This window comes from Onychostoma macrolepis, chromosome 16 (assembly GCF_012432095.1).
Source record: "Onychostoma macrolepis isolate SWU-2019 chromosome 16, ASM1243209v1, whole genome shotgun sequence".
NCBI lineage: Eukaryota > Metazoa > Chordata > Actinopteri > Cypriniformes > Cyprinidae > Onychostoma > Onychostoma macrolepis.
The window spans coordinates 17,573,764-17,588,090 of NC_081170.1; the positions used below are offsets into that span (position 1 = coordinate 17,573,764).

The following is a 14,327-nucleotide window of genomic DNA, read 5'->3' on the forward strand; positions in this document are numbered from 1 at the left end:
TGACACAATCAAGTTTCAGCGGTGGCAATAAAGGAAAGCAGCAAGGAAAAAGGGGAGGATATTTTAATTAGCAGAAGCAGCCAGCAGAGATGAAAGCTGTGTGACTGAGATGATGAATCATAAGGCTACTATGACAAAAGAGCAGAGACACCAAAGAGAGAAAGCAGGTGCATTAAAATAGGACTCCTCCATTATTCCACTGCAATCAATATACAATTGTGTCAGAAGTCACTTGCTGAGCGCTCCGGGAGGGGTGGCTCTACGTTTAAAAGCCGAGGGGAGGATGACTGATCGATGTGTTTGTCCTCTATTGATGGAGAGGCTCTGCAGAAGCCTGTCATAAACACTAACTGTCACATGGCAATCAAAGCGCACACTGCGTTACCTGCTGTTCTGCTGGCTTTGAGCAGCTTCTTAGATAAAGAAGGACATATGCTAGCAATTTCCTTTTAGTACGAGTAGAAATGCTTCATGATCAGTTGCTAATTTTGGGGTTTCTGCGAAGCGATCAACGCTTCAGTGAGCCAGCAAACTCCAAACGCAGAGTTCAAATGAAAAATGACAGCTGTAGACTTCATCTGAACTTCATCAATCTCTTGTAATTTTGTTTACAGGACCTCGGCGGGCATCTCAAAGGCAGATCCATGGGTAATAAAGCATATGCTAGTCAAACAGCGCGTCAAACTTTCCTTCGGCTTTATCCAAGGACGATAAACTGTTACATTCTGTGCATGACGGATTTGAAGCTTCCCAGCTCCTTGTAATGACCCCATTCAAGAGGATGTGGACTACAGCAGGTGCGATGAATTGACTGAAGCCGCTTTAGTGATGAAAGATTGTCATATCGGCAGGAAGCTAAAGGCTTTCGAGCGGAGAAAACAATCGAATGGGCTCTGGGGTTGGGGAGAGCTTTTACTTGTTTTTCCTTTCTGACAGTCCAGCTTCACTCAATAATTCACCTCGGCTTTGGAGGTTAGTGCAGACTTTAATGAGAGAGAAAAGCATTTGCAAGAAAAATGAGTGGAAGACAATGATCAAGAAAGGAAAAAGCGCCAGGCAAATCAAAGTCGGGAAAGTAACATTAGATGGAGGATTTCATGCTTGAAACTTGGATGGATAATGGGTGGACTGGGGGAGTGAGACGCCGAGGAGGGAGAGGAAGACACGGAGATCACAACACAAATATTCAGATACAAAAGGAGTCATTTCTTACACCAGCACTGGCACAAGTGAGCAAAAAGAATAATCCAATTAGTGTGAAACACGTCTTTTATTCGAGCTGCACATAAGAAGTACGCATTTAATCAAAACAGCAATGGAATCCTGTTTTCCCTGGGAGTTATTGAGTGGTTAATTATCTCGATGCATTCAACAGTCTCTCCCACTTGATATGCTATTATAGTTGTTATAATTAAACATTCAGATCAAACCAAAAGCCTGCGCCGGGGTTTCAACATTAATGGGACACATTTTAATGTACTATATTTAATTATGTATACGTATGCAACCATATTGATGTATTCATATAACAGTGTTCTGAGATTGTTGGTAAAATCATTTCACCGTTAATCCTGGAGTATCACTGGGATTAAACATGGCAGCAATGGAATATTTATTGGACCATTTGTGCCACATAACAGGAATTTACAAAGTGCTTTCTAATGATTCATTACATGTTCAATCGGAAGGGTTTGTTTCTGCACCATAGATTGCTTATTTGTTGTTGGTGACATAAAACTAAGGTCTGAAGGATATTTCTTGCATATTGTAACAATCTAATTTTTCAGCCCCCTGAAGAATTCATTATTTCCAAGCCAAAAAAAGGTCTTATCTGGGAAGCCATGTTCAGGGTATGATAACTCAAGAATTATGATTGCTAGCCTCACAGGAATTGGAAGATACATACACAAACTTGTTTCCTTCAAATCCAAATGGCTCAGTGTCCCTGCTGAGTTCAAGTATTTTCATAATTGGCCCCTAAAGTTGGAAAAAAGTGAAAACTTTTTAGACGTGGGTGGTATTGTGGCCTTAATCAAAAACACCAAGGATACAAATAAATGTGTTTTGATCTTAAAGCCAAAGTCTTGATTGGCTTCGTCAAATTTGCAAGTCCATGAGCAGAATGTGAGATGTTACAATTTTAGTCACGTGTGGAACAATATTTTGCTCAATTTTAGGCACTCATTTCGCCCAGTCAGAATGAAAATGTTTCATGCAACTATGTTAATTAGAATAAACTGACCACATATGACTGAAATTTCATGGTGGAAACGTTTGATAATATCAGCTTAGACATGTAAACATTCCATCAGATTGTTTTCTGCAGATGGGACTTTCTGCACATAATGCAACTTGTAAAAAATGCAACAATAGCCTATTTTTACCCTAGATTATCACGCTCCATGATTTTATAAGTGAAATATTTACTTCAAACTTGTCACCTTACTGCAGATTCATAATTTTGGTTTCAAAATATGTCATTTATGTGATTCACAATTAAATGTCAGCCTTATATGAAAATGTGCTCAACCTATTGCATACTTTAATGCAGCAGCACAAGATCTCAACACACGCTCAGAAAATCACAGGAGAGATGTTTTTCTGAAGAAAACAATGCAGCAAGGTGCAGTTTACATTGCTTTAAATCCATTCGTCACACTATATAAGACAGAATATGTGAATCACAGCATCAAATAGCAGATATGAAGCGGTCAAACAGCAAATACGAATAACAATAGAGTTTGAAATCACCAATCGGAAAGACTTCATTGTGAATAAATAAAGTGCTCATTTAAATATAACAAATGACTACAGTCATTAGCTCTATTTAAATGGATGCATTTTGGAGAAACGTGGCACATAGGTGTATAATAATTTCAGGGGGCTAAAAAAAAAAAAAGACCATTTTATTCATACTTTAGTTTTAGGTTTCATATAAAAACACAAAAAAAGTATGAAGAAAATCGTTGTGCAGCAACACACTTCTTTAATTCAATCTGAAATGACATGGATCGACCCCAAAGCAAATACACTGCAGAAAGCCTGGCATCTGCCATGAGCTAGAATTGGATTAGTTTTACTCAATAATTTCATATAACCCATGCAAGGACTCTACAGATAACTTTTGGTGCAAGTGCCCTCTTCACATGACATCCCATCACATCTCTGGAGAAGCTTTGGCTTTCAGTGTCGGTCCAGGGTGACTGAAATCTTCCACTGAACGGAAAGCACTCCCCACAGATTTGACTCGAGAGGAGATAACCCTCGAGGTCAGGTTGGGTGCGGATAACAAGGAGCACTCGAAGCCTACCTGCTGAGAGGTGTTGGTGAAGAGAAGAGGGGGCACTAGGCTATACATCTGGAAGAGAACAGAGGCCGTCAGAGAGATCCAGCTGGGTCTAGCAGCACTCGGGGCGAAGAGTAACAAAGCGTGGGTGATGTGCAGGGGCAGGCAAAGCATTACTAGTAGAGAAACAGAGAGAGCCAATGAGCGAGACCGCACTGAGCTTCGTTTCTGAGAAAACCCTGGAACCTGCTGTGGCATGAAACACATCAAGTCCAGATATACACCCAACAGAACCAACAAAGGGATAACAAGCACGGTGACAGCATAAACATACACCATGAAGACTGGACTGAGCGTGGTGTCGGGGGCACAGACGCCCCAATGGCTGCCGTGGATCTCCGCATATGTGAAATTCTCATTGTCCTCCACCAGGAACTTGGACAGAAATCCTCCATAAGGCAAGAACTGCCCGATTACAGAGCGATCCTGTGGGTAGGGGCGTTTGGGAGGGAGGGCAGGGGTGGTATAATTGGCTTCAGGCCATTCATCCATCCCCAGTCCAGCTGTATCGCCATCCTCAGCAGCTCCCCAGGTGTCAGAAGAGCTGGAAACGATGAACTGGCCAAAGGCGATGATCACTGAAATGACCCAGCAGAGCAGCGCGGAGCACAAAACCCGCCTACGAGTCACTAAGCCTGCATATCTGAAAGAAACATAAGCTCCGTCCTGAGTTTTTACTATTTAGCATATTCAGCACAATTTAATACTCCGATTTTATAGTCAGCACAAATCGAGTCTCTAATGTTATTTCACATATGCAAAAATCCCAATAGCTGAGAACTTGCTGAACTTCTCAAACATAAGCACTGCAAGCAAGGTCAGGATGTTCACACTCACCTGTTCCCCAGGCGGATCTGCAGGTGTGTATTAAGGGTAAGTAGAAGCAGAAGGCACATGGTGAATTGTCTGAGCAGGAGGGGGCAGGAGACCATAGCGATACAGGTGTACAGGCACTGGGAGCTCCTCAGGTTCAACAGCACAGACACAGGAGCATCCACAATACTGCCCACTGACCCGACCAAGCCGAGGCAGAGCTTCAGGCATGCAGATGTGCTCCAGCGTCTAGTTCCTGGACCAGCTGCAGCACAGCCAGCAGCCAAGCACAACCTCACACTGACTCCAATCACCAGCACCGCTACTACACACTGAATCAGGGAATATAGCCACATGGAATACATGACCCCTAGGAAGAAAGAGAGGGAGATGAAATATGAATATAAGAATTAAATGTGAATTACTTGAAGAGTGGCTTTGGATACAGCTAAATGTCATTTTGGTGATATGAACAGCAATTGACTCCTCATGTTTGGTCCCTGCTGCTTACTCCTCTTGTCGTTCCTAAGCACTAAAACACGAATGTGGATCAGAAATGTATATAATATTTTCAACACTTTATGTGGTTGGCACCGATAGCCTTGTGGGCAGAGCACCGACGGCGTCCCAAGTTCGAATCCTGGCTAAAAATGACAAAAATAATCTTTAAATATTAACACATTGTGTGTCATGTGTCATTACATTTTCCAGGCAATCTTCCGTGAGGATGTTTTGATCAGAATCGATTATTTAGTTAGATTTATTAAAATAATGCAAGAATTATAATTAGAAATATTGAATATTTACAGTGACATATAGGCCTATACATTCATATAACTATTATTATTGTTGTTATTATAAATATTATAATTTTAATTATTATAAATAATAATAATTATTATAATTGTAAATATAATTATTATAAATAATCAACCATATATTATTATTAGTTTAATAGTTAATTGATAATAATTATCAATAATGCTATTATTAAGTAATACTGATATAAATATTATATCGGAGAATTAGCATCACTACCCTATAGTTTATGTTTATGGGTTCTGCATTTATGGTTATAACCCAAATTTGTTTATATACATGTGGTTTTACACGGGTAGCTACAGGCCTGTTATAAATAATCAACCGTATTAATATTGTTAATTTTAATAATGATAATAATAATATCAGAAATGTTAATATTAAAAAATATATTATACATTATGAATTTAAAATCAATAATTATTAAATTACTTTTGCAAAATTAGCATCACCGTCTTTACATTTGTGGGTTGTGCATGGCCCATATTTACTATGGGATTAATTACAAGTGGTTTTACTTTTTTAAATTCATTGTCGACATATATGTCTACATGTTGTCAATCAGCAGATGCTTTCATACAAAGTACATCACATTACATTTTTAAAGGGACAGTCCCCATGTTTAAAAAAATAAAATAAAAATTAGGTTATTAGCCTTAAAACCACAATGATAATTGCTCAGAACGATCTTTTTTTATTACCAGAAGATGGCCGATGGTTACTGAAAAATAATTTTAATTATGATTACAATTACAATTCATTTCCCTTGGGAAAAAAAGTTTGACCCATGTATGCGTTTAAGACAATAAAATACAAGATTGCTGATGGCACTTGTGGTTTACACTCCATTGAAATGGTTAGCGGAGATTGTTATGACAGTGCATCCATACAGCGGATGTGATCCCAAACTACAGCGTGGAAAAGCCTGCAAAGTCAGGCACGGACCAACATCCGCTACGACAACCTGATCACGTACTTGCTTCGCTGCTCTGACAGACAGGTTATTTCATTTTGTGCCCAGACAAAGGAAAATACATATTTGCGATTAAAAAAAATTGCTGTTAAAATATCCCCCGAAACGCTTCAATATGCCACCTGTCTCTTTATCATAATGAGTTTGACCTTTTCAACAGCCACTGACAGTAATCAGTCGGAGAAAGCCCGTGAGTGCTTCATAGTAATGAACAATGATTGCGCAATCTCTTAATCCAGTGCTTCTCACAAGCGCGGGCTGGGCCGCTGGGTCTGCTCTTCTTTCATTGTTTTCCCCACTCATACAAATTGATTAGCTGAAATAATTACTGGTGTAAAAGTTAGAAGTCGTCTCATTGTGCCGCTCCCATTGTAATGCTTCTGCACTCCACTCTCCGCACAATTAATTTCTCCGGCTAATCAACTATGAGTCCAACGATACAACAAACACTCGCAGATTCACGGCCCTCCACTGACGAAAAGAACAGGAAATGTGTTAATTAAAAAAACAGCACGTTTACGACTGAATAAAAGGGTGAGAGAAACAAGTTGTTGAAATACCGTAATTGGACGCGAAGATAAATACAGCTCAGAGTTTTCTCCTTCACGCAATGCTAATTCCGTGGGTCTCAAATGTGCGGATGGACAGAGCGAGCACATCATAATAAACCATTTTTACCACAACTCCTCCCTTCAGTACAGTGTGTGCTTATCAATCCATTCAAGTGCGTGAGCAAAACTGCCCATTCCATTTGGCCAGTACAAAGGGCAGCCTCACCACCATAAATATAGCCTACATCAATTTCATTCAGGAACACATAAAGACCCCAGCTCGCATACACACTTTTAGATATGCACAGTCTGAGACAGACACACGCCAGCACCGATTTGCGCACGCCAGGACTCCATCTCTAAAGTAAACAGATATGGCAAGAATGATTGGGGTGAAAGAAGAATGAAGGGGAGAGGAAGAGCTTATCTGTTTAGGAGTTTAGGTGTCGATGCACATGAACTAATTCAGTTCTCAGCAGGATATGAAATGATAGATTTCTACCACGGTTCAATAAAGCTGCTTCATTGCTTTTCTTTAAGAAAAAACACAAGTTGTAGGCCTACTAATATACAATACGTCTGTTGAACTTCACGAGAAAGTCTTAAGGTTAGGAAAGTATTCTAGACCTCCTGTTGTTCTGAAAATAAGGGCATAGGCCTACCATTTGTGTTGGGGGTCAAAACGACCCCCTTTGGTTTCCATGCAATTTGTCAAAAATCACCTATATCGCGTCATGTTAAAATCTGTAACCTCTATTGCAGCTTGTCAGAGACAAAGAATAGCCTATAAAATATGAGAAAATATCAACTCCTTATAATAATTATAGATTGCTTCCATTGTCCTCATTTGTAAGTCATTTAGCGTCTGCTAAATGACTAAATGTAAATGTAAAAAAAGACCCTTTGTGTTAGATGTCAATTTGACCCACTTGTAGACCGACTTTGTATCATAGTGTGCAAATAACTACAACTAAGTATATTATCTAACATAATTTGTACTAGTGTAAATAGTATTTATTTATGCCTTATTTTTTGTCTGGTTCTGGTTTTGTCTGTCTTTTTTTGTGAGAGAAAATGGGTTTTTCACATTTACTTTCAATGTTGCAACAGACTAGTAATAGGGAGCCAGAAAACTAACAAAAACATGATTTCATAGATGTTTTGAATGTGAAACTCAAATAGATGAAGAAATAGCAAATTGAGGAGTGAGAACCAGAAGGGCGTAAGTTACATTTTTGGTGAAATGGAGATATATATCAAATGAAAGTTCTTAATGAGCTCTTTCTACTGGCAAAAGTACTGTCATCCATGAGTGTACAACTTACACTTACGCCCTTCTGGTTCTCACCCCTCGAAATTATCCTTCAGTAGTTTCAGAGGACTGAAAGAAGAGTCTGACTGAAGTGAATAAAGAAGATTGAAGCGATTTAAATTTCTTTAATTGTGTTAACCTCAAGTCTTAAATTTCTTAAGTTCTGATGTGTTTTATATTTTAGTCTTTGATAAGCAACAATAAAGCGTCCCCCCCCCCTGCATCTTTGTGAATTGCATAGAAAACAAATGTAGGTCATAGTCACCAAAATTTGTACAGCCTTTCCAAAACACATCTGTGTCAAAACTTTAAATGTGCATTCATGACTCTAAATTAGAAAAAGTCAGATGAAGAAGAAATAAATAGTTTAACCCAGAGGTCTTCAGTCCGTTCCGGGAACCCACTGTCCTGCAGAGTTTAGTTTCAGCTCTAATCAAACAAACCTGAAGAAGCTAATCAAGCTCTTCAGGATCACTTGAAAATACACAGGCAGGTGTGCTGAGGCAGGTTGAAAATAAACTTTGCAGAAGCAGGGTTGAAGACCTCTGATTTAACCAGTATTTCAAGCAGTTCAAATGGTAAATGTGTGTCATATTGAGTCCAGCACAATAGACCTTTTTCACAATTGTGATGACATGCTTCAATGGTTATAGCATCTAGCTTTTTCACATTATCCTTTAAAAAAAAAAAAAGTACATTTATAACACTATAATTTGTGTTTTCCTTGACATTAAATTGAAGAAAACTGGTTAATACTGCTGTGTGTTTGTAAAATGGCTGAGGAAGTGACAGAGATAAATTTGACATCTTTCTTTCTTCTAACGCATGTAATCAATCTCTCTATTAAAGCAAATGGAAACTCATAAGTTACGTTAGAAGTTTACCTAACCATGACGACTTCTGTTTCTGAGAACCCCAGAAATATGAAAAGTGTCCATAAAGGAGGGCTATCAGGGGTGTCCAACCCTGTTCTTGGGGGGCTACTGTCCTGCAAAATTTAGCTCCACCAACCAAGCAGAACCAGCTAATCAAGGCCTTCAGACTAACTAGAAACTTCCAGGCAGGTGTGTTGAAGTCAAACTCTGCAGGACATCAATCTGCAGGGGCAGGATTGGACCCCCTTGGTCTAAAGCAGGGGTGCCCAATCCTGTGTGTTTGATCAGGGTTGGAGCTGAACTTTGCAGAGAGGTAGATCTCCAGGAACAGGATTGGGCATGCCTGGTCTAAAGTGATGGATGCAGTGATGGGCATACTGTGAATTGATCAAGGTCCCACCTGCATGCAGGCTGCGGCTGATGCACATGGCAAAAGACCTGTGTAAGTCATATACAGGTAGGTGTGGTTATTTTTAATAGTTATTAAAAATAATGGTATGGTTCAAATAGTGTTTATTTGTGGCATTTATTGTTCCATGAAGAATTTTTAACATCTATGGAAACTTTTCATTGCACAGAAGGTTCTCAAGATTATTAAAAATGGTTTTCACAATAACAAATAAAATATATATTAATTTAAGAACTGTTCACTGAAAGGTTCTTTGTGGACCCAAAATGGTTCTTCTACAAATATTGGCATTGATGGTTCCATGAAGAACATTTAACATTCATGAAACCACAAAAAGGTTCATTATAATGGAAAAATGTTCTTCCTCACTGCATGAAAAAAAAAAAAAAAAACCTGCTCTGTTGAAAATCATAGGCTTATGTTCAGCTCTCACTACCTGAAATGAGGAAGAAACGTCCTTTGCAAACAGCATGAATAATAATAATAATAATAATAATAATAATAATAATACAGACTTAGGCTATATGCATGATAATGCAAACCACTCTACTACTGACTTTAGTTTGTTCAAAAATGGCAGAAAAAATATATATTTTGGTAAATTGCCACCCATATGTTTCTTGTTGCTATAGCAATCATTACTATAGCCTACTTATTCACTTCACCATACCCTGAACATCAATGCCCTTCACTTCCAAAGCAGTGTGCATGTAGCCAGAGTGTATTTTTCTCATCAGGCAAAGTTGAGCTGAATTAGTTCTAGTCATATAAATAAATGTTTTAGCAAAAGGACTTAATTATACAAATATGAAATTATGTGCCTAGAAAAAGAACTCTTCCTTTGGGTCCTCCAGTTGCTACTGATACTTTTTTGCTAGCTAATAGCATACTTGCCATCATTGTGATTTACTCTCTCTGTAATAAACCATTTATATTGATTTAAAAAAAATAAAAAAAATAATTTGTCTCAAATAACTTTTAAAACGTAATTTGCCTGAACTTCCTTAAATGAAAACCAAAGCTTTTAAAATGGTATGTTTGATTTATGTGTGCTTAAATGAACACACATTATACTAAACTTCAATAACAGTTATATTTAAATAACAGTTATTCTTTTTGTTGATGTTGTTTACAAAACATTATGGCAAAATTTGGCATACTTCGTTTTACATTTGGCATACTTTGTGAAGCTGAACAGAACTCGGTCCATCACTGTCTGCGGCTTGTTCAAATCTCGCGATAACAAACGCGAGACTCGCCCCTGTTAACACGCATAGGAAACCCTGCGCGTCCCTCTTCTTTTTGCTGTCCACAAGCAAGGTAAATCATACTCCGTATCTTTCTAGGTTATAAAGTGACTTAAAAGCATTGTTTGCCACTATTTCTCTCCTACAACCAACTTATCATGTAGTAGTACTGATTCTGACGCTGGCCTGTAAATAAAATGATACAGAAATGCGTAGTTTTTTGAAAAAGAAAAATTAGATCGCATGCTATGAATTCCCGGTGTTCAATGGCTGCGCCCATGCAGTAGCATTGAGGCCTAGTCCACTCAACACGTATCACTACCTAGCAGCAATGAGAGGCGTTATTACTAGTAATTACAATTAATTGTTTCATGATCTAAAACGCTAGTCTTGTGACTTGTTGTTTGTTAGTAACTAGAGTTTGGTGGTATGCTGTATTTTTCAGCGTCAGAATAAACGTGGTCGTTAGCCGCGTTGCTAACACGACGCCTCTGAATATCCAGTTACGCATAAAACTGAGTTGTTACGGTTATTTTATAATTATACTTGTAATAATAAGTTAATAATATTGGTTTCTGCAATATACGCGGTCTCTAGGCTTCCTCAGATATAGCTTATCCATGTTAGTTAGCTAAACGTTTCACATGTGACTTGCTCTTGTTAGAAAGAACTGTAAAATACCTTTGTGATATTAATTGAAAATTGATTATGGTTTTCAGATGCCAGGCGGTGGTGTAACGGTGAAAGACGTCAACCAGCAGGAGTTTGTCCGCGCGCTGGCAGCCTTCCTCAAGAAGTCAGTTCAACTGTCGTTGTCTTCAGTGATTATATTCCTATTTTTTATAAGCTTGTGACACCATGATAAAATAGTTTTGGTTGTGTGTACTGAAGCTCATTTTGAACCCTGGTGTTTTGACAGGTCGGGGAAGCTGAAGGTGCCAGACTGGGTTGACATTGTTAAGCTGGCCAAGCATAAAGAGCTGGCTCCCTGCGACGAGAACTGGTTCTACATCAGAGCTGGTGAGTGTGATGTGCATTTTATAAAAGCTCATGGACATGCATGAAAGTAAGACTTTAATGCATTGCACTTTGTGCAAATCCATCCAGGCAGAACCTCTCGTACTGTAGAACCAGGATGCTGGCTATGCGTCTGTTAACTTGAGCCATGCACCACACTTAGCTTTCTGCTGGGGATGTGCAATATATTTATGTCAGGAAATCGTGTAATTATCTGCATCTGGCAGAAGCTAGTAAATAGGTCTTACAGTCAGTATTTCTATGCCAGGTCTGTATGGAGAAATCCCCATTTTGGTCCCAGTTTTGTTGCATACAATTGAATTATCTTGTAAATATTTGAGGTATACGTTTCAGTGTTGTATAATGAACTTGGTATCAAGACAAACATACAAATTACAAGACATGGTTTCATGGTTCTTGATAATTTCAAACTCATAGTAAACACTAATGTGCTACTGAACATTTTTAAGTGTTTCTCGAGTATTACATTGTTGTTTTCAGTAAGTAGTGATGTAAACAGGTCAGAAGTGGAAAACAATGGTGTACATAAAACAAAATAACATTGTAACATACTTTTATAAACAATGCTTTAAGTTCAAGTATGTACCAACAGTATCAAGTTTTCAAAAATGCGTTTATTGGGGAAATATGCAGCGAAATAGGTCTTGTATTTAAGATTAAAGAGATACTTTAAATGAATATTGTACTTTACTTGCTCTCATGTTGCTCCAAACCGGTATGACTTATTTATTTTCTTGCGGAACACTATAGATATTTGGAAGAATGTTGATTACCAAACAGCTTCAGTTCCCATTGACTTAAATTCTTCAAAATATCCACCAAATTTTCCTCTTTACATTCACTTGTGGCAGTCGACTTTTTTCATATATTGCTATAGTGTGCATTTTGGCCATTAAATGCATTTAACCATGCATGTTTTTTTTTTATATGCAGTAAGATTGAGCAAAAGCACATTTAGTTTGCTTTCTAGTAGGCACATAAGCGTGGTTCAAACTTTTTTGTTATTGATGACCTGTTTGAATGCTGTGTGCTGTAAGCAAAAATGTAGTGTTTTTCAAATGATGACAGTTTATAGGCTTTAAATGTTTACTCTGAGAATCTGGTGGAAAACAATGGATTGTTAATGTAAGCGATTGTGTCAGGATTGGGCTCAATTATTGATGACCTTGTCCTATTAATGTATCAGCGGTTTCTGCTGTGTGCTGAGAAGCTGATGAAACTTTCTTTCTCTGAAACAAAGTTCCCACTTGAGACACTGTGTAAAATTAAGAGCTGAGTTTGTGAGGTTAGGAACTGATATTACAGATTTTATGCCATGTGTGCTGTCTTTTTTGCTGCGAGTTTGAACAGACCTGCGTTGGTTTGTTCTTTTAGAAGCAAAAGTGAAGTGTTTCTTGGCTTGTTGCCTCCTGTTGTCCTCCACTGCCCTGAAGAAATCTCTTCTCCTGACCCTCTCTGTCCTCTCTCAGCCTCCACAGTGCGTCACCTGTACCTGCGTGGAGGTGTTGGCGTGGGCTCTATGACCAAGATCTATGGCGGGCGTAAGAGGAACGGCGTGTGCCCCTCTCACTTCAGTGTGGGCTCCAAGAACGTTGCCCGTAAAGTGCTCCAGGCCCTCGAGGGACTCAAGATGGTGGAGAAAGACCCCAATGGGTGAGTAGCCTGTAGGCTGCTTTTGACTGTATGTGATCTGTATTATTGCAGGTTGTGGTGTTTTTGAGTTCCACTAACTCTAAATTTGTTGCTGTTTCCCAGTGGGCGTAGGCTGACCCCTCAGGGCACCAGAGACCTGGACAGAATTGCTGGGCAGGTAAGAAGTGTTATCAGGTTACTGTATTTGTGAACTTGAGCATTTGTAACATCGATTTTTGTAAAATCGGATTTAAGGCACTATTGATTTAGTCTCAAAGTCAGGCTTCTGTAGTCAGATACTGTACAGATGGTGGTTCTCAGAATTCACTAAATTCTGTTCACCTTAGTTGTGTAATCAAATTTCAAAGGAATTAAAAGGATGTTGCTGCACAATGCAGAATGAGAACAAGTAGATTCAGGTACTGAATGTAATGAACCTATTTTCACTTAAAAGGCCTCATGGTTATTTTTTGACTGCAGTAGCTTTGATTTAGTGTGTGGACACAGTACTATCTTCAAAAAGGAAATGCATGCACATCTCCAAAGCCTTCGCTTGCTTTTCGCCCCTCTGTTGGTCCTCCGCTTTCCCTGCGAGCTACCGCTGTGAGCCAATCCGATGCTGGAGGAAGTAAACAAGCCGATTGAATTTCATGCTCGCTGGGCTGCCGTATGGCGGCGTTTTATTCTGCCTGATCCCCTTAATGAGCTGAATTCAGATGAGTTAACGTGATTTTCTTGTGTTGTGCTTGCCTTGGCTGTGTCATCTGCACTCTGACTCTTTCCAGAGCACTGTTGATATGCTTGGCTTCTCATTGGTGGCATGAGCAAAAACAATGTCAGTGTAGAAGCAAATGTTGCTCCTAATCTCCTGGCTAAGATCACGTCCAGAACCTGAAAGGCTCCTGAATGTTTCCCCACAGTTAATTAATTTCTCAAGGATTCTGGGGCGACAGTGCAGGGAATAATCAGACTGATGTGATTGATTTGTCTCTTAATCCTGATCTTTTTCTTTATGCTCTGTTGCAGGTTGCCGCTGCAAGCAAGAAATCTTGAAGTGTAAAATAAACTTTTGTGAGAACCCAACCTCTGTGTCTTTGTCTTATTTAATGTTTTTGTGTTTGTGTATGACTTTCCTTCAGGGACGAAAGCTAAAAATTGAATGCTTTAATGTTCCTAAAACCATTGGCTTAATGTTCTGTAACCCCCGTCCGTCTGTCCCATATTTTAACTTGATGTGCCTTTTATTTATTTAAAAAAAAAAAAAATTTCTTCAATTCTGCGTCTTTGAGTCATATTTCACATTAATTCAGTC

General features: G+C 38.8%; 2 protein-coding genes across 2 annotated transcripts; one reads left to right on the forward strand and one right to left on the reverse strand.

Moving 5' to 3' along the window:
• Positions 1 to 81: 81 nt before the first annotated feature.
• Positions 82 to 10,307, reverse strand: LOC131521381 (adenosine receptor A2a-like). Its single transcript, XM_058746030.1, has 3 exons — positions 10,280 to 10,307; positions 4,184 to 4,529; positions 82 to 3,989 (listed from the first exon to the last, which is right to left on the reverse strand). The coding sequence occupies exons 2-3, from the start codon at positions 4,522 to 4,524 to the stop codon at positions 3,158 to 3,160; spliced, it is 1,173 nt and encodes a 390-aa protein (XP_058602013.1). The 5' UTR covers positions 4,525 to 4,529; positions 10,280 to 10,307; the 3' UTR covers positions 82 to 3,157.
• Positions 10,308 to 10,348: 41 nt separating this feature from the next.
• Positions 10,349 to 14,098, forward strand: rps19 (ribosomal protein S19). The gene is made up of 6 exons (XM_058746031.1): positions 10,349 to 10,418; positions 11,065 to 11,141; positions 11,265 to 11,365; positions 12,853 to 13,036; positions 13,139 to 13,193; positions 14,042 to 14,098. Exons 2-6 carry the CDS (start codon positions 11,065 to 11,067, stop codon positions 14,066 to 14,068), a joined length of 444 nt encoding a protein of 147 aa, XP_058602014.1. The 5' UTR covers positions 10,349 to 10,418; the 3' UTR covers positions 14,069 to 14,098.
• The last annotated feature ends 229 nt before the right edge of the window (positions 14,099 to 14,327 follow it).